Here is a 22170-nt window from a genome sequence, read left to right on the forward strand (position 1 = left end):
TAGTTTCACATAAAAGGTGATTGAACTCTATCTTCCAGTTTGCAGTGACAGAAAAGAAAAAAGAAAGGTCAATAGGTTTCATATAAGATCAGAGACAGGTCTGCATAACCAATAGGAACAATCATTTTGAAAATTGAACACAGAAGATGTTGATTTGAGTGCTCGGATGATAAAAATGTTCAAGTGTATTTCTTTCAGTTCTAAAGTTGTTCTCACTAAAGACCAAGGCTCATTCTTCTTGACAGCCATCACTTAAACTTCTTATTCTATTCAGAAAATGGTGTAGACTATAAAAACTGAATCTTCAGTACTGTGGCCTCAGTTGATATGTTCAGTTAATACAGTCTGAACCTCTAACAGGAGACCCGGTAAACTTTTTGAGTGCTATAATTTCTGCTTTTATCATGTGTTAATATAATAGGTTTGGCAACCATGCCTTCAAAAAATATCCACATTACTTTTTTCAGTACTGATTTTCAAAATTACAACCTACAAAAAAGATTAAAAAAGAGTTAGGGCTCTAGGTAACATGGAAAATTTAAAAAATGCCAATTTATGCAAATTATTAAAAACAGAGAAAACATATGTGCACATTCTGAGTTTAATGACAGAAAAAGATTTTCAAAAAGGCTGGGACCAAGGGTGTGCTGACCTCTTTCAAACACACCAGTTATGTTACTTTTTAAATTATTTCCTGTTATTGCCCAGGATATATAATTTCACCTACTCAGCAGTTTAGTTTGCCAGATAATGACATTGCTTTCATTCAGTTCAGTTTTATCTATATAGCGATAAGTCACAACAAGAGTTTGTCTGAAGTTGCTTTATGTTGTAACGTAAAGACCCTACAATAATCCGGAGAAAACCCCAACTATCAGACGACCCCTTGTGAGCAAGCATATGGTGACAGTGGGAAGGAAAAACTCCTTTTTAACAGGAAGAAATGTCCAGCAGGGTGAGGAGAGGGAGATGAGACGAGAGAGAGATTAATAATAACTAATGATTAACTGCAGAGAGTGAAAGGGTGAGGAAAGAAGAAACACGCAGTGCATCATGGGAAGACCCCACAAGCCTAGACCAGTTGCAGCGTAACTGAGGGACAGTTCAGGGTCACCTGATCCAGTTAAATATGGGTCAAATCAAAGCAGAGTTCCCCACTTTGCCTAATCTCCTATTAAAATAAAATGAGGCCAAGAGACACACATCTGGAACTTGTTTAAATATGCTTTCATATTTTCATGATACAGTTTTAACTTTCTACGACAGAGATGTGTTTTTAATGACACCTGAGAGGCTGAAGATCAGGAATTCTGAATCTTTAAATATAGATTATATCTTTTAAAATGTATTATATACCACAGATTATTTAAAAAAATATATATATATTAAAACGGTTTAAGAACTGTTTGCCCACGTAGTCTTTGCCTCCCTATCTGTACCAGCCTGGTTCTTTTATAAGTAACCATATTACTAATCAGCTGGATTTTGATTCTGTTGAAACACGTTCAAAATGTTTTGCTGGCATCAAAATGAGCATATTAAAAATATTTATCTTCAAATTGGTTATATTCGACTTAATACGGGGTTTAACTCGCTTGCTCGGCGTGCCCCGTGTCTCAAATGTTTGCAGAGGTAGAATGGGTCGTCCAATAATTGCAAAGTTGGCGATTTGATCCAAAGCTGTAACCAAGCAGTTTGAGCGCTACGTACAAAATAAAAGAGACAAACAGTGACTATGAGAAACAGATGCAACTCTAATCTCTTGTTTTAAAATCAGTTTGTGAAACAGCCCAACAATCAAAGAAACCGACCTGCCCTCTACCGATTTTAAACAGCGAGGCTCATCAGAAACGTGTTACCCTCCAGAAAGGGCGGTCAGAGCCCCGAGATAAACTTGTAATTGTACAAGTGCAGGTCTACATTTTCTCCGGGAAACGCCTGTGTTCAAAATCCAGGCAGCCGTGGATGTAGTCAGGAGAAAAAACTGACCATTCGTCTCTCTCATCCTCATTCTATCACAGCTACAGGCGGCTTGTGAGGTGGAAGAGAACAATGATCATCTATTCCTCAACATATCTGTCCTTCCCCTCTCTCTCTGTCTTGTTGTCCGTTACATTATCCTCACAATTTCCTCTTTTCTCCCCCTCTCTCCGCCCTTTCATCCCATCCACACAGCCAGGGAGAGTCTATCTGATGACCCATGCTATTAGTTTTTTCCTCCGTAGCCAAGCCACGAGTCAGCCAGCTGAACCTGAACGTGTGTGTGTGTCCAAGCATGTGTGTAATCAGTTCAGGCCTGGCTGCGCTAACATGGCTTGGTGAGTTTGTTAGCATATTATTAGCCTGGGGTGTTGTTGAAGCACTTCTCACATTATCTCCTCTAATCACTCCCTAACCAGTCAGACAAACACAACTTTGCACCCCCTCCTCTCACCCCTTACCCACAAACAACTGATAACAAACTCCCCTAAAATTGCCTCTGGCTGTGTCCAATCTTGATTGGCTAAAATCAGTGTCAGTCACGGAGGAGGTCGACCACACCTCCACTTCCTATTCGCCTTCCTCTCCCTGTGGATTGAATTAATATCATTTCCTATCCTCCCGTCTTCCCGAGCCCACTGCTGATGCCCCCCCCTCACCTCGCCCTCCTCTATCACATCTCTTTCCTGTCTGACAAAGACAGAAAGAGAGGGCACCCAATCAGACACACAAAACAACATGAACGGCCCAAATGGATTCAAATCGTTTTCATGCATATTCAACCTGCTTTACACCGCTCAATTGCTGAGAGATGAGAGCGGTTGAATACAGGTATGACGAATTCGGCCAGTGTGTGTGTGTGTGTGGGAGCGAGAGGAAGGAGGAGGAGGAGGGGCAAGGACGAGGGAAGGCATCAACAGCCAATCCGACGCTCCGATGGTTATTGTCCCAGGTGTCCTGTGGTGGATGGGGGTCTGGGAGGGGTTGTGGTTGTCATTACACTGTGCTCGTTTTTCGCCTGTTGTTTCTACAGCGACTGAGAACACTGTGTCTGCCTGTGAGCTGTTCTCTGTATCAATCTCTGTTTTGGGTTTTTATAACGACGACGTGTCCAACCCTTTTGTCTTGTTTTTGTTCTTTCTTGTCTTCCCTCCTCCTCCTGCCCTTCTGCCCTCCCTCCCACTCCCCTTCCATCCCTCCCTCCCTCCCTCTGCCCCCCCCTCCCTCGTTACAGGATGTGCGTTTGTCACGTTTTCCACCAGAGCTATGGCACAGAATGCAATCAAAGCCATGCACCAGTCTCAGACTATGGAGGTATGGTACTCTTGCCCTTTCTTCAACTCTCTGTCTCTTTAGTGCCTTTAATACATGCACTTCACTCTGTTATTGTGCTGGCAATTATATGTCTGTCTCATCTTTGAGTCACTTCTTCAGTAAAAGCCGCGACTTGCTACTTAATAGGTTAGGCCGAGTAACATTTCCCGGAGCACTTCTGACACAGGTCCGGTGAATTGAATGCCTCAATGTAAGGACTAAAGGAGCGCTGCTTTAATACGTAACCATTATGTAGGTCTTTTTCTGCCCGCTTAAGAGAAATGTGATATCAATTTTTCCTCAGCACGAGGAGAATAAAATCTTTAAACCACAACAGTTAGCAAATGCTTAGCTTTTTGTGAAACGCGGTCATAACTTGGTAAGTGCTACTCAAGCATAGACTGTATATAAAAGGTGGCTGTAACCACTAGTTAACAAAGTCATGATGGGAAGCCTCCATGTTCTGAAACAAGATGTGAGCACGCAAAACCATTCATCCACCTTTTATTTACAGTCTTTGAGTCCTTACAAAGATTTAATTAACATGCAGGAAGCTTTAATAAGACTGTAAAAGTGTTAACGGCCTTATTAGATTACTTTTAATAAAGTCGTTGGCAGTTTCTATGTGTAGAGATCATTTCGACGACTGCGAACTCTTTATTATAATTATTATTACAATTGTGTGCTAATCAAACAAAAAACAAAGCTTGTTAAGGGTTTAAAATAAACATTGTGAATAAGAATAGTAACAATAATACTTTTTTAACCCAAGTTACAAGTTAGGCAGAGTGTATGAGTAATGTAAATACTCAAAGGTGTTAATTATGTTCTGAAGTAGTCTTTATCTTATTAACAGTCCATAAACATTATTTACATGTGTATACTTTTTTTTATTTCACATTAGTTTTATTATTATTTTTAACCATTATTATCCTTAAAATCCTTCATTGTTCACTCACACACGAGGCCAATTCCATCCCCTCAACCTACAGAGTATAACTGTTAACTTCTCATTTGATGATTTTTTACTTGATGATTTTTTTAAAGCATTAACTGTTTGGTACAAGTCTGCCTATGCTTTCAATCTTTATGATTATCCAACTAAATCCTTTTATTCGGTGTGTAAATTTAAATGAATTCAGCTTGTATCTTTAGGAAATGTGAGTTGTAACAAAGTCTCGGCTTTCCTGCACCGCATGCAGGCGGTAAAAATAATTTGACGAGAGTTTATTTAATGAGGTGGTTTTCATTTATAAGATGTCTGTTTTCCATAAAAGAGTTATGGTGCTGCTGACTTCTGTAGCTTCTGTGGAGCTGCCATTCAGAAAGAAAGGAGAGATTTATTACATAACTTGAGCCACTCAGGTGTTTTGGGTCTTTTGTTTATTTGTATAAAGCTTCAGGCTCAGATTATTCTTGGGTTTAGTTAATTTGCAAATCAGTGTGTATTGCAATAGCCGTCTTTTTTTGTGTGATTTTGAAAGAATACAATGAAATCTAGCCTTGAATCTCTGGTTCAGATGTCCAATTAGGAGGTACAAGCTGCACTGGGTGTTAAAGACAATACTGTGGCTTTAGGTTAGGACCTGTGCAGACCTCTAACGCCACATGCCAGGTGTGCAGAGAACCAGTGTGACACATTCACCTAAAAGCTAGAAGTCCATCCAGAGCTTTAGCAGAAGCTGGCACAGTCACGTCCTCGGCCTTGGGATAAAAATCAGCATCGCCTGTTTAGTCTCCATTTTTCCAATCGCAGATTTTCCAACTAGGGCAAACTTCGGCAAAGTCTCCAAACTGTGACAAATAAGCAGCACCCTTGACACAACAGCTGCAAATTGGCAGGTGGTGTTACAGAGCTCATCAGTTGCACAGTGACCCCAGCGGTGCCATAATGGGGACCTAGTCGCAGCTCTTTTGTGTCCCCCCCCTCCCCCGCCTCACCCGGGTTTTTGGGGCGCCCTTGTCAGCATTGTCAGGCCTGGTGACAGGGCAGGAGGACAGGAGTGTGATTGGGAAGAGAATTACATGGTATAAGACGAGCACAGAGTGTGTGTACCCCTGCGAGTCAGAGAGAAAGAGACAAAAAAAGCGGTAATAACAGGCTGTGTTAAGGGAAAAAGAGAACGAGTGGCATTCACCCCCGTAGCCCCCTCATTAGAGCTGATCATGATAATCATGGCTGCTATTGATGTGCTGTGACCCTGACGTGGGGAAAACGCATGCTCCTCCCTCTGTCTGTCTATCTGTGAGTATGTGTGGTTTTTCTGTTTGTGTTGCCACACTGTGAATATCAGTGTCTGTGTTGATTTATGTGGCCGAGCAGCAGCGGTGTCTGTCAGCGGAGTCGAAGGAGCGACGCTCCTCTCCGTCGGCGTTAGCATTAGGCTAGAATTATCCTCGCTCCGAGCAAGTTGTCTGCCACAGTGGGGCCGGTAAACACTACCAGTGCCCCTTTGCTTTTATCATGCACACAGGAAAAGGGGAAAAAAGAAGCTTTAAACCATAACACAATAATATTACAGTGGACAATGGCAAAATACCTTCATTTCCATTTGAAAACAAGCTGTCTAGCCCCAGGCGGACCTAAATTACCGCATCCGTTTGTTAATGTTCCTCAGTTTTGCAATTTAAAAGTAATTACTTCGAGTCCGAATGAGGGAATGAGGTCTGGTAAATAGAGTTTGGTTATTGTCTTGGCTCTATTGCACCCCACTGTCTTAGATAGAGAAAGATTGTGTGCACGTGATGAGTGTGTTCATGTGTCTGTGTGAGTGTATTCCCTGTCACGTACGCGCCACATGTCACGAGGAAGAACCAGGAGCCCCATTCGTTGATGGCCCTGTCACTGTCATATCCATTCTCATTACGGCGTGACATTCAGGTACACGCCGGCACACATTTGTACACACACACACACCCTTGCTCTCTGAATGTTAGGCCGTAATGAAAGTGGATATGAGCGGGACGGGTAATTCGCTGTCGAACCTCTAAAGACACACACGGAGAAAAGTGGGTCGCCTTCGTTGTGCTTTATTTGTGCTTTACATTATTCACTCCTTTTATAAAGACTCATTTAGCACTCAGGTTCCCCTCGTGCAGTTTTCCATCAACACTGATTTTTCTATTTCCTACCTTTTTTCTTTTTTCCTTTTCCTACACGAAACTAGAGGGACACTTGTGTATTATCCTGCGCTTGCTGCATGCGTGCACACACACCCCCTCCGACCCCCCGTCGGAAATACAGAAGCGTTCAAGCGCATTTAGACGAGAGCTTAAGTAGAGCATGAGCGAAAACACAGCAGTGTCTGTTTAAACAGTGAACAAACACATCTGTCGACTGTAGTGAAGAGCAGAGACAGATACAGACTGACAGTGGGAAGAAAATAGGAGATTAGATTAATCAGGGGCTGATGTTGACACCGTATAAGGCTGGATGATCCCATGTTTTATTTTAACAGAAGGAGTCTGAGTTAGCCTAACTTATGAGTCTCGAGTATTTGTCACAAAATGCCAGATTCGTCTTTGTTTTCCAAATAGTCTCAATTTACTCTGAATTTAGTCACAGTTTACTATGTATATGCGTGTTCTAGAGTGTATATGCTCTGCCGGTGTTATAAGTACCATCTAAGACTAATTTAAGCTGAATTGTTGATTCAGCTGTAGGATCAGTCTGGAGGCTTCAGTTTGTCGTGCTGTTCAGTCGAGCGTTGTTTTACACCGACAGGTGATGTGTGTGTCCACACTTGCTGACAGGAAACACAATCCAGTCGCCCAGTTCTGATGTTATCAGCTCAATGAACGGCCAGTAGGTGCAATTCTTCGTCTAATAGCAACTCAGAAGATGGTTTTCAAACATTGTAGGCACTCCAGCTTGTGCAGGAGACCTCTAGTGGTAGTTTGAAGAAGTGCATGTAAGATTTCCAAAGGTAAATAAATGTCTTGGTGATCAAGGAAAAGGATACTCAAGAGCCCTTTTTACATTATACGTACATTCATAGAGCACATTATTAAATGCAGTTTATCTTCCACACAGTAAATATGCATCGGGGGCGAATTGGGGTTCAGGGATCAAACTACCCAACTACTCATCAGCAAACAACCGATTCTACCTCCTAACAAATAGCCATCCATATTTTTGGTGCCTGAAAACAAACCTGAAGACAACCACTAGGAAAGGAAAAAGCAAGCCGGTTGATGTGTCAAGCTCACACTATGTTTTGTTGCGCTTAATCTGAAGGGATCGAATGAGGCTACATACAGCTACAAAAAGAAGGAGGAGCCTGGCAGCATGTGTGAGACTGGTAACGACTTGTAATGGTTTTTTTTAGTGAGCTGATAACATTCAAAACTAGAGGTAGAATTTTGCACCACTTTAAGGTTGAAAACGATTAAAAGGTTGAATTGATGTCTCTGTTTTCGACAGCTTTTATAAACTTCTGGGAATCTCAAAATGGACACAAAGCAACGTCCTTTTCTGCATAATATGGATTCCTAATATATATATTATTACAAAGGCAGGGAATTAATTCATTATAGATTTAACTCACTGTAATGGAAATGTTTTACACTATTAAAATAAGAAAAGACAACAACAATTATTTCAACTGATGAGAAACTGAGACAGTCTATAAATAATAAAGTGCGAAGCTAAAGTGGAAGGAGAAGTTTAATCGCATGCAACAATGAACAGTTAAACATGGCACAATTTAAAGAGGGAGTGCTTTTCCAAGTATGTAATGGATGGCTTGGATTGCCTTTGACTGATTTTGACGGTTCCTTCTGAGCGAGTAGGCTGGGTTTTGGGGACAATGAGTTGAAACAACATGCACAAAGAGCTCAGACGTGACGCGCAGACTCCTATAGATATCGGGGGCTCCTGACTTCCTATTAGCGGGGTAAGTTAACATGGTTTGACATTTGAAGGCTATGCGAAAGGTAAATAAATGAGATGGAGAAGGCTCAGAGCGCATAAACTCTCTTGAAAGCTATGAGAGATTGATTTCCAAGGTAAACGGACCGGAGCTTATAAGTTCAGTTCGCGTGTGTGCATCTGAGCATTTTGGGAAAGATGGGAAGTGATGTGTAATGCTCTCTTCACGGTTGTCTCAGAGTGTTGGCATCAGGGAGCGTAGTTGGCTTTATTAGCTCAGTGAACTCCTGGTTACATCAATCCAAGTCACAGACAAAAGTTTCACTTTTTCCCCCCTTTTTCTTAAGGTGGTATTTTCGGCTGATCGATATGCTGTAATTACATCATTTTAAAGTCGGATACCGTAATTACAGCAGGTGATCATTGCAGGTGTCATTTTGAGACCACAGGCTGTCATGCCATCGGCCTACACAGACCCATCTGTCAGTCAGGAACTGTGGCGTGACACCAGGGCATCAAGCATATGCAGCGCAGGTGAAATTTCTGAGGCATATTTTAAGAGGTTTTATCAAGCGCACTCAACCTGCTGCATGATGGCAGCACTGACATCTATATTTCAGCGAAAATGCTGTTACGATATCTGTCTGAGACGGGCATTTCTGTGTAGGAGATTTGTCAAAAGATTGCAAGAAACAGACAAAAATAGCATTTCAGAATAGAGTGTTTTCCCCCGTAGAAGCATATTCTGGTAAAAAATTCTCCCATGAGCCTCGGAGCGCTTTATTTTTTATTTTTCAAGATGTGAAAGTTGTGCAACATGGGATACTTGACTGACTGGAGCTGAAAATCTGTCTCCTGAAAATAGCTGAAAATGGGAATCGATGCTTCACCTCCAGCACCGAGACACATTGCTGTTGTTGAATATGAACCCAGAGACCATTTAAGGCAAAACAGGAACGTTTCTTTTTATGACCACACATTAGTATTCATATGTTGGGTAACATTAGTTGCCTGTTATCAATAAATTCAGTGTATTCTGTAGAGCCGACTGTCCGCGGGAGACTCATGAAATATCCCGTAAGCGAGATGAAGCCATTATGTCGCCCCCTGCTGTTTGTGTTCAAAAGTGGGCAATTTAAAGCAAATCAGATGGTTTACAAATTTAGATTTACTCAACATGTGGTGTAATTACACCCAGCAGAAAGGTTTTTACAGACTCCCATCATATCAGCAGATACCGATAAACACTGGCCTCGTCAAACACTCTGAAATGGACTTAAATCACAGAGGCGTGATGGGTGGTTGGAACTGGGATAATTCCTGAGAGAAGTGACCCTCATTGGTTGTTATAGGTGGCTATAGGTAGTAGTTGGTAATTTTAGAAGAAATGGCAGAAGACTCTGGGCTTTTATATTTTTAGTTTCTTTTTCTTTAACATGTTAAAATTTTAATTCTAGAAAATCTTTTTGGTTCTGTTGTCTGGAGCTGCTGTCTTGGGCTCCTTACTACCAGCAAAGCATCATTTAAACACAACAGCCTGCCTGAGTATTGTTGTTGATCACATCCATCCTTTTATTCTGCTTCCAGCAGGCCAATGCACCAGGTGTCAAAGCTCAAATCATCTTACAATGTTGTTTGTGAGCATGACGATGAGTTCACTGTACTCAGATGGCCTCCACAGTCACCAGCGCTCAATCCAATAGAGCACCTTTGGGCATGTGGTGGAACGGGAGAGTCACATCATGGATGTGCAGCCGACACATCTGCAACAACTGTGTGATGCTGTCGTGTCTATATGGACAAAAAAAAACTAACAGTAATGTTGGATCGCAGGCTGCGATGTTTCCTTTGAATGTCCTTATAAGGGCAGTCTTGGCCAAACCGTCAGACTCCACTGTTTGTCACGGGGTTGTGTAAAAGGTGTCCTTGTCTAAAGTAGGGCTTTAATCTAAAGGCTCTGGTGAAAGAAGGAAAGGCTGACGTCATGGGTCAAGTGCAGGTTAACCTGTCACCATCTTTTGTTGCCTATTAATCTTTTGTGGCACTGTGAAGCTCACGAGATATGCAGATTTCAGTGGAATATGATGGAAACTACCAGAATAGAAAGGAAATGCAGCTGCAGTAAAAACTATGAAATTACTTGCAAATGGGGAAGAGTTATTTTTCATTGTTGCAGAGGGATGAATATGATAGAACATGAAAGACACGTGTAGCTAAAAATGAGATGTGTGCATCTCTACTGAAATTGCACTTAATGATTTTAACAGCTGTGGGAGATAAAGAGAGAACAGACGAGTGTAAGGAGATTATCGCACCAGACTATGACAAAGATTTAATAGTCCTGTTACACTTGCCATATTTAGTTAGCGAGGGTTTGGAAAGTTCTTTTTTCCTTCACAGGTTAATTACCAAAACGGTAAAATACACAATGTGTGAGTATTTTTATTTTTAGTTACATATACAAGTTACAAGTCCAAATTCTTTGGGAATCCAAGCACGTCAACTACTTGTTTAAATTTATGGAAGCTTCTGAAAATACGCCCATCGTGCCACAGCATCAACTATGCTGTATGAAAAATTAAGTGTATCCAGTGCTTTCAATAGTAATTCAAAGTGGATTTCTTGATGTTGAATATAACAAAATGACACTTCACACAAACCTCTGCGCAAACAGTTCGACACTGGAATTGTGGATTTATCCCAAAAGCTATGACGTATTTTCAAATCCTGCAGTTTTGCTCACTTTTCTCCAGACTCTCACCTTTTTGTCCTGTTTTTATTTGAAGGTGAATTTGAATCATATACCTCTAGCTGCCCAGAAACAGTGAAAGTTAGTCATAATTGCCCAAATTGCCATGGCTTCTTTTTACATATATTTATAATAGACTTATAATCACACCATGCAAAGTTTAAACTTTAGATATGTAGTCCATGCAGTCCAATTCAAAAGATGGCTGCTGCAGAACAATTTCCAGACAGTCATCAGTGGAGATTGATAATCTGCATTTTTAGTCCTGAGCTTTTCACTTCGTTATCTGGCAGAGAAATGTATCACATGGCTAGGCAGAGAGACCAAACTGGAAAGGATGTTAGAGATGGATGGATGGATGTAGAGGAGCAGAGGATTAATATGTTGGAAATTAGGGTAGCTATGAAGAGGATGAAGAGTGGAAAGCTAGGTGGTCCTGATGAGATACCTGTGTAAACATGGAGATGTCCAGGAGAGAAAAGTCAGCTGAAGCAAGACAAAATTTGTGTGTGAATGAGAGGGAGACGGGTTGTCAATCTTCCAAAGTAATGGACAGTGCGAGAGGTCCAGGCTGGATGAAGTGAGTAGAAATGAGTGACAGGGGCGTGAAAAGGAAGATTTACAAGATGGTCAACTTGCTATGATGTGTGTTTTGAAGATGGTGGAGCTCACAAAAAGACAGGAGGCCGAGCTGGAGATGCTAAGATTTACATTGGGATAAACCAAGATGGATAGGATTGGAAATGTGTACATCATCAGAGGAACAACAGGTTGAGAGGAGGGATAGTGGATGTACCGGACAAAGGATGTTAAAGATGGAGCTGCCAGGCAGGAGGAAAAGAGGAAGACCACAGAGAAGGTGATGTTGTGAATGAGGACATAGAAAGGGTTGGTGTGACAGAAGGGATTGTAGGAGCAGGGTGAGATGGAGGCAGATGGTCCACCATGGTGACCTCTAACATGAGCAGCCAAAAGAAGAAAAAGAATATCTGGCATATCAGATATTAAATGTTCCTGCCTTTCTAGTGAAGTAACAGTCTGTGTTATAGAAGAAAAGGTAATAGTCAATTGAATTCATGGGGCATGAGCAGGGAGCACAAGGTCCAATGTTCTGCCTGTTGCACTCTTTATCCATGCAGCTCCATCGCTGAAGCCAGAGTACTTCCAGAAGTGAGAAGTATGTGCATGTAGTTCACAAGGACCAGCTGGACAAAGTCCCAACTTAATCCTCCTGACACTGCCTGGAGTTCATCTGTCAAAACAGCTTCTGATATACATGGCTTTCTAGATGCCTGTTCGTCTCAATCAAGGTTGATTAGCTCTTTAGTCAGAGAGTGTTTTTATATGAAAGTTCGAGCTGCTGCTAATCTGTGATGAATTTTTAAAAAATCCCCTTAAGGTAAAAGCAGGATAGTTTGTTTCTTTGAGCCAAACTAATAGATGGCATGAGCTGCCACTTTCTCTCCATGTATCCTCAGCATTTAGGGGCGAAGGTAACCAACGAGGCAATCACCTGAAAAACAGCTTCAAAGTGCAACAGCTGGCCGTTCGGGGATAACCGGCAGCATCAGGCGTAGATGCCTGTGGCCCTCAGCCTTCCTCCCAGAGCAGGACTCTCATTCCGGGCTGCATTTCCCCTCACTCACAAGGTGTCAACTGGAGTGATGAGATATTTAGCAGAGCGGGATAGGGAGCTCGGTTCTCAGGGGGAATCGACTCCAACGGCGAGGCCCCGACTAACCCTCGCCCTCCCAATACAATTCTCCCGTCGTCTCTTCTACTTTATCTGTCGGCGGTCAGAATGAAGAGGCAAAATGACCAGTGGAGAGACAGAGTAAATATGGCCGAGCCGCCGACAGACAGGAGACGAGCTCATTCAGCTGATAAGTCAGGCCTACAGAAGAAGGGCAGTAACACACAGAAACAGACACATACACATACAAGGAAGCAGATACACTGGATGTTCTATCTGACAAAGAAGGTCTGCTTTTAAATTACACAGAAACTCTTTTTTTTTTAATGTTGCTCAGGATGTGATGTGTATTCTGTCATTGGTCAGACTGTCAGATTTCACAGTAAGAGAAAACACAGAGCTTTAAAAAAAAAGCATCCATCTGTATTCTTCGATGTGTTTGTTATAAGAATGAAGCTGCTGAACCAATTAAAGTCATATCAAAATGATTCCATGCTGTGTCTCAATTTACACTGAGATTAAAGGCATAATATTTGGTGCAAAAGCCAACAGCCATCAGTTGTGATGATGTGATGTTGGTAAGAGATTAATTCGGCTTTGCAATTCATTTAATTTCCCATTAAAGTTTTAGGCTAGACTCTTTATTTTTGACAGTCATACTGTCAAAGCGTAGGCATACACTTCTAAAGGTGTTAATGATTATTAATAGATTATTTTGGATGATATTTAGGAAAAAAAACAATGACTTTTTAGGCCTTGCCTGTAATTACAGTGGTGGATTCTCATATTAAACATGTCCATAGCTTTAAATAGTGACATCGGTGTATGTACAAATACTCCCTGTGAGACAAAAGCTCAGGCTTCTCACAGTTTTTTTTCTACTCTTGGATCTCTATGATGTCACAGAGAGGATATCCCTTATTTGGACATCTCAGGCATGCAGCTCTGGCTGTGCGCACAGAAGCACTTTCCACTTCCTGTTTAGACCATCTGTTTGTAAGAGGGCAGCCAATCAGAAGAAAGTTGACTCAAAGGAATAAATGGCCCAAATGTATGAGTATCAACACAAAAATGGTGAGGCCTAAAAATCAAGTTTGGGCTGCTTGTTTCGGGTTGGCATACCCTCAGCTTTTAGCATCTCACTCACTAGCATCGTGTTAGCATCAGAGACTGACATGTTTTCTTTTCAGGAATGCAAAATTGTGTCCAGAAAGGGTACACCTGTTCAGCAAACACGCATGAAAAGGCCGGTTTGTCCGACAAACTCATTACTTTGGAACACGCGGTACTGCCAAATCTAAATAAATGCAAATGGAAATCACGGTGTTATTTTTACCAAAGTGGTCCTGACTGAAGTGTGAATGCTAAAAGCTAGTTTCACAGTACACGCTCTGATCCACGGTGAAGGAAGGAAGTGCAAACGCTCTCGCTCGCTTTCACTCTTGCACAAAATACCTGCACCGGCACACACAACCGTCATACAGCACATCTCCGCTCCAAAACGTGTGCAGCGCTATCTGCAAAGTAGGCAAATCCCTTCTCTCCCCCGCCGAGTGCGGATCGAGCCTCAAACTAAATGTTTCAATCAAAAGGTTTTTATCCTCCTGTGGCAGATTGCCTTTGTTTTTGAACGGATTTGCCCCTAGTTAGGCTTTGATTGCGTTGTGTGAGTAATGGTGTGGTGTGATAGATTATGACTTGCCGTCTCAGCTTCGTTTCAGCCGGCACCGCAGCTTTCATCAGGAGCGTTGTGGGTTTTTGTCTCCTTCGTGTCATAGTTGTTAGCAAGCGTGTTGGACGTCTGATTTGTTACCCAGCTTCAGTGTGCGTACACAATCATCTCTCTTACACACACACATACACACACTGCCGCTGCTCTGAGGCGTAAGAATTCGAACAATTAGATGCCGTTCTAGTGACCGTTAAAATCTCTAAATCTTTCTCTTGCCCTCTCAACCTCTCTTCGTAGTCGCCCAAATCACTCTCTCTCTCTCTAGGTCTTTTCCCCCCTCTTTCACACATATTAACACACTCACACACAGACACACACAGATCAAGTCTCTCTTCATATGAGATGATGAAATAGTTGGAGAACTCGGGAAATCTGTTTCTGGTGATACCGTTTTGGACTCAGAGATAACTGAGCCCTTTTGGGGGAAAGAAGAAAGCCCACCGGCTTTAGACTCAGGTTTCCTGTGTGACTGTGTGTGCGTGTCCTGTGTCCCTGAGTGAGTGTGTGTGTGTGCGCAAGAGAGGACTTTTTAATTGAGAATATTTTCTTTCTTTGCTGAAGTTAAGTTTGTTAATACAAAGATGTTTGTGGATGATTTCAGGTATGTATCATCACTGTAGACATGTGGCTTATTGCCTTTATTGTGTTCACTCAGTACAACAATTATTACAGGTGTGTTTGCAAGCAACAAAGTACCTGAACAATCCTTTGACTCCTTTTCTCTTTCTTCTCCCATTTTCTCTCCTGCCTGAACTCCTCTCCTCTCCTGTTTGCTCACTTCTCCATTTCTGTTTTTCTCTTCCTCCCTTCTCTCTCATCTTGGCTCCTCTCTCATTTCCTTCCATCCTTTCATGTTCTTTTTTTGTCTCCTTTCCTCTCATCTTTGGGGGCTTGTGGCCTTTCTATACTTCCCTTTCATCTTCTATCACTTCTTTATTTTTTATCTCACTTCCTTACTCTCTTCTTCCCTTTTCCTTCCCTTATCCCTTTCTTCATCCTTCTCGTTTTCCCTTTCTTCCTCTCTTTCCCTCCCCTTCTTTACGCTCCTCCTCATCCTCCCATCTCCGCAGGGCTGCTCATCTCCCATCGTGGTGAAGTTCGCCGACACACAGAAGGACAAGGAGCAGCGGCGTCTGCAGCAGCAGCTGGCGCAGCAGATGCAGCAGCTCAACAGTGCGACCACCTGGGGGAGCCTGACGGGCCTGGGCGGCCTCACCCCGCAGTATCTGGCTGTAAGGAGCGCCGCCGAGTCGCCCACCTCCATCACCTCCTCCACAACCCCTTACTGCAGCCCCGTGGCCAACTCAGCAGCAGTCAGTGCCCCCAAACAAGAACAATCTAACTCAAAAAAATCTATCCAACATAGGCCTGCCGTCTTCTCCTTCTTCACTTCTTCCTTTTGTTCTGTAATTCCTTTTTTAGAGCTGCCATTGTTCCTCTCCTTTATCTTACTCTTGGGAATGTTGCGCAGTGAGGAAATGGGGTCTCTGAATTAAGGTTGCCAGAAGACGATCTTTCGTGTTCGATATCTGAAAAATGTTCACGCCAGATAAAAATGCAGGGATTCACGTCCTGTTTCTGAATTTCTCATGAAGTTGCGATGGCGTTCACAGATCTGCATTCAGTATTAAATTGGAGGGGGAAAGCCAGAAAGTAGAAAAATCAATAGTTTAAAACAATTTAGTTGTTGAATTTTTGACAAATAATAGAAATATAATTAATGAAATCATAATTTCATCAGGACTATTATTTAATTCATGTATAACTATGTCAACGGATTCTAAAACAACTGTTTTATGATCAGTTTATTGTTTGTGTAGGTTACGGCTGAAAAGTGACATTTTATACTAAAGATTTCATTTTTGAGCCCATTCTGGTCCTCAGGTCATCAAATATTACATTTAATTTAAAGGTGATACCCGTGTGACGCACTCGTCATATTTGAATGAAAACCGCAATATTTTCACAATCCTAACTGAACAGCTAGATCAGGGGTCAACAACCTTTAACACCCAAAGAAAAAGAAAACACTGGGAGCCGCAAATACTTTTTGACATCTAAAATGAAGATAACACTGTATATATTGGTTTTTTTTAGCTTTATGCTTTGTGTGAACAACTAAGGTGTGTTGCTTAAATCCATGAAGTGCGAGAGAGAAAATTACATTTTATTTATGTAATTAACACATTTTGAACTCTTAAAGAAATATAACAAAAAGAAAGACACCCAGCTGAACTAAAATGATCCATGTAGCAAACAAAAACTGTTGTGAGCCGCCAATCTTATATCGCCTTTGGGCTTTTGGAGCCTTGACCTGATTTTTTAAAAAATAATTGGAAAAAAGCACTATGCTGCTAAAAGATGAAAAATAGATATTTGCAATATTCTGCCTAAATATGTATTTCACCTGGTTAATGTGTGTGGTGGGGCGTGGGGGAGGGGAGGCGGACGCACCTGAGCGGCACCCGCAATTACGCCTCGCCGCCTTAACGTCTGTGCTATCTATGCTGTTGTGTTGGTATGTGTCGGGCTGTGCGCTTTACAGTGTTGGGAAGGTTACTTTTAAAATGTATTCCATTACAGATTACAGAATACATGCCCCAAAATGTATTTTGTAACGTATTCCGTTACGTTACTCAATGAGAGTAACGTATTCTGAATACTTTGGATTACTTAATATATTATCATGCTTCTTACAACTACATGAATGTACTATTGCCGTGTGATTTATTACTATTACAGAAGGTTATTTGCCATACCAACACCAACTAGATGTTTAAATCTTAATATAACGGACTACACTGCCTATGATGCTACATTCTTTAGAGCTATACCGGTAGCATTCTGCCTATTAGCTTAGCACAACAACAACAAAAAGGCCTCTCTCACCCAGGAAACACGCAGAGAGAGAGCGTCACCCTGTAACCATGGCAACCGTAACGCTGCCGCCTGGAACAACAGAACGTAGCTGTCAAACAAAACCCAAACAGTCCTGACCCGCCACAATATGAAACAGGGAAGTACTGCCGTGTAATCCATTTATTTCAACAAAGTAACTGTATTCTAAATACCACCTTTTTAAACGGTAACTGTAACGGAATACAGTTACTCATATTTTGTATTTTAAATACGTAACAGCGGTACATGTATTCCGTTACTCCCCAACACTGGCGCTTTAACACCAGCTGTATGCGTACAGCAACCGTGTGTGAAAAGTGGTCAATAAAGAGATGCTGAAAAGCGTGTTCATGGAAACATCGTCGGGTCTGCCGTGATATGTTTACAATGGGACTTCTGCTCCTGAACCTCTGCGCACAGCGTCTGCAAATCAGGCTGTACGAAGTCACGTTCATCTTTACGCAGGACTGTAAGCTGTCGTCTGTGAGGCGTGAGCGGTGTTTGTTTTTAACATAGTTCGCGGTGGAGCTGCTGACATAATGTGGATCTGAAGATCCAGAATTGTCTTACCTGGGGTTGAAAGTCTCGATAAATGCACGGCGTTTCGGCGGGTATATCGGCTTCCGCAAGTGTGACGCTTATTTTGAGCGATCAAAAAATTAATAGAATATAATTTTATATTTATATTTCAATATCACAATAATCTTCCAATTTAGAACTACAAGTTAAAAAAGAACTAACATAAATAAAATACACTTCAGTTAATTACTTAAAAATATATATATATATTTTCCCAAACCACGCGGAGCCGCACTAAAAGGACTAAAGAGCCGCATGTGGCTCCGGAGCCGCAGGTTGCCGACCCCTGAGCTAGACGAAGCAAAAGTAAACAACTGCTAGCATCAGAGCTTCAAAATAGCCATCTAAATAATGTCCTTACCTTACTTACCTTAGCCATTAATGTAGTAATCTACAAATTGATAATTAACCAGCTAGTAAAATAATAATAATAATACTTAGCATTTCACTATTTGTTAATGGTAAATAACTTTTACATCCTTTAATGATGTATTTTATTTTTTAGTTTCCTAAAAAGTTACAAATTAAATGCAATAGCAATGTAGCCTCAAAACTATATTAAGCAATTTTAGGCAAATGTGCGCAAATATTTATAATTATGCTATGATATACACTGTATAACATAACATTCTAGCGGTTGACTGATCACACACTGTCTGATCTGAAGAATCAAGAATCAAACTTACTATTCCAGTGAAGTGGCATACATCAAATATAAGCACAAAAATAGCCTAGCTAATGTATGCCCTGGAAATGTTGCGTAAATGTATAACGTGACTACCTAACCAACTTGTAAATCTTTAAAAGCTTCACATGTGCCAGATTATTACTTAAAACCTGAAAAATATTTTCCACCTGTCCTTTAGCTTTTCTTTTACAACTATGTAACCGTATCAGTAATTCCATCCGGCGTTTGCTCTTCCTGTCATACAGAGAGCAACTAGCGAACGCTCCGGACATGCTTGGTTATCTTTGTAGCTGCTAGCATCTCTTCCGCTTGTGCCGTCAAACCCTGTTTGTACTTGACAGTGTGTTTTTGCTTTAGGTAGCAAAGAAAAACTATTGTTTCCACCTTTAGTGGGAACAGTTCTCTTTGATATTTTACAAAGTACTGTGCTTTGAGGTCTGTCCTATTGTAGCTCCTTTTTAAATGCTAAATCATCATCAGAGGCTGACACCCTTCTCTCGCTCTTTTATGTAAATGCATGACATCTCTGTGCCGCTGATATCGACACATATTACAGTATTATGTGGAAAAGTATGTTACTAGGGTGTGAAGACTAACGAACACTTTATTTAATTGTTTTGCCGACAGATGTGTTGAAGCTATATCCAGCGTGTAGATCATGTCTGTAGATAATCTGGCAAGTTGGGTAACGCGAATGATTCAAAGTTGAGGGTGACACAAATTATGGGATTTTCCAGAAAATAAACCAAAAAGTGAATGAATGGAGTGTTGGAGATAATCCTGAACAGATTTTTGCAACTTTTTGTGGATGTTGTTCCCCAAAATTTGTTAGCATGAATTATAAATTAGAGGTTTTCTGCTAATGATAATAATTATCCGTTTTCTATTTTCAAAAATAGTTATCAGTAATCTGAACAATAGAGGAAAAAATGGCAAAGATCTTACAGGATTCATTTCTTTTCCCAGTTATTTGCTCCTGTCACTTACATCCTTCCATCTTGGTGCAACACACGAGTATAGAACCTTTTGTCTAAAGGAAAACTATTCAGTGAATGCAGCTATGTACTTTTAACTCCAAAAAGTATGAATCAAAAATGGTTAGTAGATAATTTCAAGGATACAGAGGCGCCTGATGTCCTCTTTGAAAATTTATAATGTCTAAATTTTGTGGATTTAAACGGGTGTAAGAATAATACTGGAGGTTGGCGTGGAGCGTACTGGAATCGTCTGATGTCCAATTTAAAAACTGCTGCAGCAGAAACTCAGCTGCTCAGCGTCTAAAATTGTTTAGACGCTTTTGATTTTTTGATTGGGAAGTTTCTCATTTTATACTAGGGTTCAGAGACCCCTTTCTCCTCTTCTCCTTCCTCAATAGCTTTGGGGAGCTAACCCTTGACTCGTTGCTCTTTAGTTTCTAATTTAACAACCTAAACCGCCGTTAAAATACACTTCTTAAATGTCGGGGATTTGATTCCCATTTTGTTTGATCCTAGCTGCAATTTGCACCTCTCCTTTGAGCGAGGGTAAAACAGAGCTCAGACAAACATCTCTCCCTTACTGTATATCGATTTATTTGGAGCTAAAGGTGGGGCGTTAAGATAAAAAATTGTTTTGCGAATTGAGTTTCCAGATTTTTCTGCGCTTTCAATCCCTTTTTCTCAGTACTTTCAAAAGATTAAGCTCTATTCTGGGAAGGAAAAGAAAATATCACACAATAGAAACAAGATGTTAATTTGCTGTTAATTCAAGTCTTTGAAGGATGAGTTTTTGACAGCATCAGTATTCCACTTTTGTTTTGGAATCTAATTAGTCGGCTAGATTAGAGCTTTCATGCTCAACTTGTCTGAGAGAATCACGGTGGAACACAAACAGTGTTTGCTTAGAGGAGAGATCAAACTATATTAGCAGCTCATTTACTCATCGAGCACTGATGCAAAAACCACACTGCTAAACCGCTCATTACAAGTTTAGTTCTCACTGTTGCATAGTATAGACATGTATTCAGCTGTCGGTATCCACTGGCTCACTTTCTTCTCCTCTTTTCCCTTCTCCCCCTCGCCTCTCTTTCTTTCTCCAGTTGCTTCAGCAAGCAGCCTCCTCTGGTAACCTAGGAGCCTTCAGCGGGATCCAGCAGATGGCCGGTGAGTCAAAAATCAGTCGATAGACTCACAGATCTACCATGGCAGTGGACTCTTTGTTGCGCCTCTCTGTTTTTTTTCCACAGACTTCTAAAACAGGACCAAAGAGCATAACAGATGAACTCGCGTGGTGGAGTTAAGAGAGATCTTTGCCCTGAAGATTTATTAACTGTTGCTAAGATTTGTCTTGATCTTTTAATGAGGCCAGACAAGAGTTGTGCCCTGGGCGTGTAACAGTAGCACTGAGGCTTTGTCGGGGATGGATGAATCACAGAAAGGAGGAAAGAGAAAGAAAAAGGAGCACAGAAAATGGTTAAAAGTGGGCACCTTTGGTGGATTTGTTGCACTGCAGGCTGGCGCCATCTACTGCTCTCTTCCTGTGGAGGGCCTCTGATCTATCATCTTCACTTCCATACTTTCTTTCATGAGTATCTGCAGGTTCAAAGCAAAGTTAAGCCTTTTGTTCACTCTAAAGGAATTGAGCTTAGGGAAGACACTACAAGGGAGCAGGCTGAAATTTTTTACCTAGTAGATGTCGCTGCAAAACTTGGCTTCGTTTTGGAAAAATATTTTATGTATTACACATTTTCTGGTTTAAATATGAAAATGATTCATTATCTAAATATGTGCCAGCTTACATACTTTTCCAGAACAGAAATTTAAACACTAGATAAAGCCAGGTTAAAAATGTACTCTTTAATTTAGTTACTGTCCAAAGGCTTTTTTTTCTCCCAGCAGCAAGAAAAAATACATTTTGGCATTTTTGGGAATAAAATCTTGTATAAATGAGGCTCCAAATCACATTTGAGTAAGAATTTCCATAAAAATATGCAGCATATAATCAGAAAGTTTCATAGATGTAAGTGCTAGTGAATTTAATGTAAATTTGCATGCTATATATTACAAATTATTGGCGACCTAGAGGATTTAAACAAGCCTGTATCACCATGAAACTTTCACAGCTGGTTACTTACATGTAGACAATTATTTCTGTGTCTGAACTTTCCTGAAAAATTATTTTTTAAATTAAATATTACATGCCTAAATATGTGCTGACTTGCATACTTTTCTTGAATAGAAATTCAAATATTGAATAAAGTTCACTGAAAGTCAAATATTTTAACAGAAGTGATTCTGTCAAAAAAAATTTTTATCACTTCATAAAACAAAAAACACTCAGTCAGTGAAGGTCAATCTTTTTAATGATTCTTAGCAATAAAACCTCAGTAATACTTGGCTGTGAATGTTGGATCCTAGTATTTATGGGGAGAAATGTAAACTTATATTATTAACTTACATTAACACAAATATTTTCCATGTTGCAACCAGTCTGACATTTGTATGTTTATGTTTTTATGCAAATCAGGCATTTACCCATATAAATATGTGCCTGTTTACATTTTTTTCCCCCAAAACAGAAATTTAAACAGTACATGAAGTGGAAATACGTTGAACGGCAAATGTCTTTTACTCCCAGCAGACAGAAAAAAGTACATTTTTGGCATGTTGTTGAGTAAAATGCTCTATAA

General features: G+C 40.8%; 1 protein-coding gene across 23 annotated transcripts in view; it reads left to right on the plus strand.

The window, feature by feature from the left end:
- celf2 (cugbp, Elav-like family member 2) overlaps positions 1–22170 on the plus strand; it is a 239241-nt gene that overhangs the window by 193153 nt on the left and 23918 nt on the right. For 13 of the 23 annotated variants that reach the window (XM_035907267.2, XM_035907270.2, XM_035907281.2 and 10 more), the window contains 3 exons: positions 3215–3294; positions 15409–15651; positions 20581–20644. In XM_035907267.2, coding sequence (XP_035763160.1) covers positions 3215–3294; positions 15409–15651; positions 20581–20644 — 387 coding nt within the window. The remainder of the gene's footprint in view (positions 1–3214; positions 3295–15408; positions 15652–20580; positions 20645–22170) is intronic. The other 10 variants (XM_035907294.2, XM_006780934.3, XM_006780936.3 and 7 more) reach the window with 1 other exon arrangement.

The sequence above is a fragment of the Neolamprologus brichardi genome, chromosome 17 (assembly GCF_056152115.1).
Source record: "Neolamprologus brichardi isolate AB-2024 chromosome 17, ASM5615211v1, whole genome shotgun sequence".
NCBI classification, from domain to species: domain Eukaryota; kingdom Metazoa; phylum Chordata; class Actinopteri; order Cichliformes; family Cichlidae; genus Neolamprologus; species Neolamprologus brichardi.